Here is a 3,388-nt window from a genome sequence, read left to right on the forward strand (position 1 = left end):
AGGCACAGTGTACTCTAGCTATGTCACTGGTTATAACTCCTTCTCTGCCACTGCGATCGCTGTCACCATTCTCTATGATTGCTCTTCTTTTGCAGTTCCAACGCTTACAGGGCAAGAATCAACGAGGCAAGGAACAAATTCAACTAATGAATGTCAATGCTGATGACTTCATTGACAAATCACTACTTACAAAGACAATCACTCAGGAAATGCCAAGACATTCTTACAAGAAAGATAAGGATGCCCCTAGCAAGAAATCTCGAAACAAACATCAAATCACATACCTTGCCTATCAGGTAAGTTTTTTGTTTCTTTTTTTTATATGTTTGTTATCAACACCACATACTTTATCGGGACTGGAATATTTTGATAAACCATATTGTATCCATGTATTTGTCAAATTTGTCTTCTCTTAAATACCAGTCCTCTAGAATTCTTGCCCTGCCTGTTTTTCATATCACTATTCATTTATAATTTCAAGATCATTAATCACATGGATTTCACTGGTCTCAGGACGGCCTGTGAAAGCTACAAGCATCGCAACCTTCCCTCTAGGCACTTCATTCTTTTCTGTATTCTCTTCCACTTTTTTCCCATTTTATCCTCTTTTTTCCTTTCCCTCTGTTCATTGTTTTTTTTGCCGTTCTCTTCCCGTATCCCATTACGTATGTTGTTGTTGTTGTTGGCACTCCGTCGCTTACGACGCAAGGGTTCCAGTTGATCCGATCAACGGAACAGCCTGCTCGTGAAATTAACGTGCAAGTGGCTGAGCACTCCACAGACACGTTTACCTTTAACGTAGTTCTTGGGGATATTCAGCGTGACACAGTGTGACAAGGCTGACCCTTTGAATTACAGGAACAACAGAAACAGGAAGTAAGAGTGAGAGAAAGAGTACAGCAGGGTTCGCCACCATCCCCTGCCAGAGCCTCGTGGAGCTTTAAGTGTTTTCGCTCAATAAACACTCACAACGCCCGGTCTGGGAATCGAAACCGCGATCCTATGACCGCGAGTCCGTTGCCCTAACCACTGGGCCATTGCGCCTCCACTCCCATTACGTAATAGCGTTACTATTAAGAACAACAACTCTTTGCATAGAGTTCCTTCCCTTAAAAATTTTTGAACTATTTCGATTATCGGCCTTACATCAAGATTTATTACTATACATACGTATGTATATATATATATATATGAGTATGTGGTGTGCAAAGTATGTAATTATGTTGATATATGTATTTAGAAAAATAGTATTTTTTCACCATTTCAGTTATGTTTTTACGATTTCAGTTTTCAATAATTTCTTTCTACGTATTTCATATCGAAAGCTTCGTGTTTTGTATGTAATTTATATCACAAAACTTTGCAAACCATTTGTCAATTAAACCGCATCTTTGTAATTATTTATCTATGTTTTTTTTCCCACAGGCAAAAGAACGTGAACTCGAGTTGAAAAACCAGTGGTCTCAAAACAAAATGACCAAACGACAGACGCAGGCAAAATATGGCTTTTAAGGAGTTGACTAAAGAATCATAGCTGATGAAATTACGAATATTCATTAAATAAGAAATGAACAATTTACATGATTAACATGTGATGCTGTGGATTAACATGACTGACATGTAGATTAATATGTAAAGCTACATGATTTATATTATAGACTTGTTGAGTAACATGGAGAATTGTGAGTGTGCTTAGCCCTTTTGATATCAAACTGCCAATGATCATCTCTAGTTCTATGTGACTTCCTGTTGTAAACTTTTTGTTACTATTTTTCTGCTGAAATCGACTGCTTTTGTTTCAATTAATTTTTTAAAATAATGGAGAATTTATTAAAACACCTCTGTCATTTTTAAGCTGGGGTTTGGAACATGAATTAACATGAAATTTTGATGGAAGTTTTTAAATTACATCACTTTAAAACAGGGAATTTGTATAATAGAACTAATGCTGGTCTCAGATGGGTTTGATATCGGAATGATTAAAATACTCTTGATTAAAAATTTCCACTGAAATTTCATCTTAATTTATGTTCCAAACATCATTTTAATAATGACAAAGTAATTTTACTAACTTCTTCATTATTTTCAAAAAAAAGAGTAATTGAAGCAATGGCAATGTATTTCAGTAGAAATGTGGTGACAAAAGAGTTAATGCCTTTCATATCAATCTGACTGAAAACACCCCTGCTTGTATGATACAAACTTCTTGTTTTACAGTGGTCTAAAACTTTCCATCAAAATTCCATATTTATCTTATATGCCAAACACCATCTTAATAATGATAAAATTATTTTACAAAGTGGAGGCGCAATGGCCCAGTGGTTAGGGCAGTGGACTCGTGGTCATAGGATTGCGGTTTCGATTCCCAGACCGGGCGTTGTGAGTGTTTATTGAGTGAAAACACCTAAAAGCTCCATGAGGCTCCGGCAGGGGATGGTGGCAAACCCTGCTGTACTCTTTCTCTCACTCTTACTTCCTGTTTCTGTTGTGCCTGTAATTCAAAGGGTCAGCCTTGTCACACTGTGTCACGCTGAATATCCCCGAGAACTACGTTAAGGGTACACGTGTCTGTGGAATGCTCAGCCACTTGCACGTTAATTTCACGAGCAGGCTGTTCTGTTGATCGGATCAACTGGAACCCTCGACGTCGTAAGCGACGGAGTGCCAACAACAACATTTTACAAAATTCTGCATTATTTCCAAAATTAATTAGAATAAAAGGCAGTGTATTTTAGCTGAAATATGGTAGGAAAAGGTTTAAGAAACAGGTAACGTGGATATTCAACAAGAGAAGTTGTTTGACTCTTTTACTTGCATTCAACATATTGGCATATGTTGGATATTGGAATATTCATGGTTGATGTGTTCACTAGTGGAGGCTTGACTATTTACTACCAGTATTACAGTGTTCACTAATGGGTATTGTAAATGTTCATTAAATGTTCATCTGTCCTCATATTTCAATAAACATCTAGCAGATGAACTGTAAATATTTAACAACAGACTGCTGTAAAACCTCCTTATTGGACCTGTGAACGTTGATATTGGTATTGTGAAAGTTTCTTAGAAGAAGCATTATGGATGAAGTATCAATACATCTGCATGTGTACATGTATCAGAATTGGACATGAAAAAAAGAAGAAAAAGAAAGGGATTCAAAAAACAAAAAAAAACAACTGAAACAAAACATGAAAACAGTTTTGATATCAAACAAAATATAAACCTCACTTTTCAAAATCTGGTGTTTTCTTTATGTTTATTGTGTTGAGAGATTTGTATGATGTTTAATTGTCTCTAGATTCAAATGCTGCTGCTACTACTACTAGTACTACTACTACTACTACTACTACTACTACTACTACTACTACTACTACTATGTACTGCTGTT

At 36.2% G+C, this 3,388-nt stretch overlaps 2 protein-coding genes across 2 annotated transcripts in view; one reads left to right on the plus strand and one right to left on the minus strand.

Annotated features, from left to right (window-relative positions):
* The window catches only part of LOC106868292 (proline-rich protein PRCC), an 11,415-nt gene extending 8,178 nt beyond the window's left edge, over positions 1-3,237 (plus strand). The window contains exons 6-7 of the mRNA XM_014913516.2: positions 96-296; positions 1,426-3,237. Of these exons, the coding sequence (XP_014769002.1) occupies positions 96-296; positions 1,426-1,512 (288 nt within the window). The 3' untranslated portion in view covers positions 1,513-3,237. The remainder of the gene's footprint in view (positions 1-95; positions 297-1,425) is intronic.
* LOC106871451 (tyrosine 3-monooxygenase) overlaps positions 1-3,388 on the minus strand; it is a 392,944-nt gene that overhangs the window by 204,427 nt on the left and 185,129 nt on the right. The gene's annotated exons all lie outside the window — the stretch shown is intronic.

This window comes from Octopus bimaculoides, chromosome 10 (assembly GCF_001194135.2).
Source record: "Octopus bimaculoides isolate UCB-OBI-ISO-001 chromosome 10, ASM119413v2, whole genome shotgun sequence".
NCBI classification, from domain to species: domain Eukaryota; kingdom Metazoa; phylum Mollusca; class Cephalopoda; order Octopoda; family Octopodidae; genus Octopus; species Octopus bimaculoides.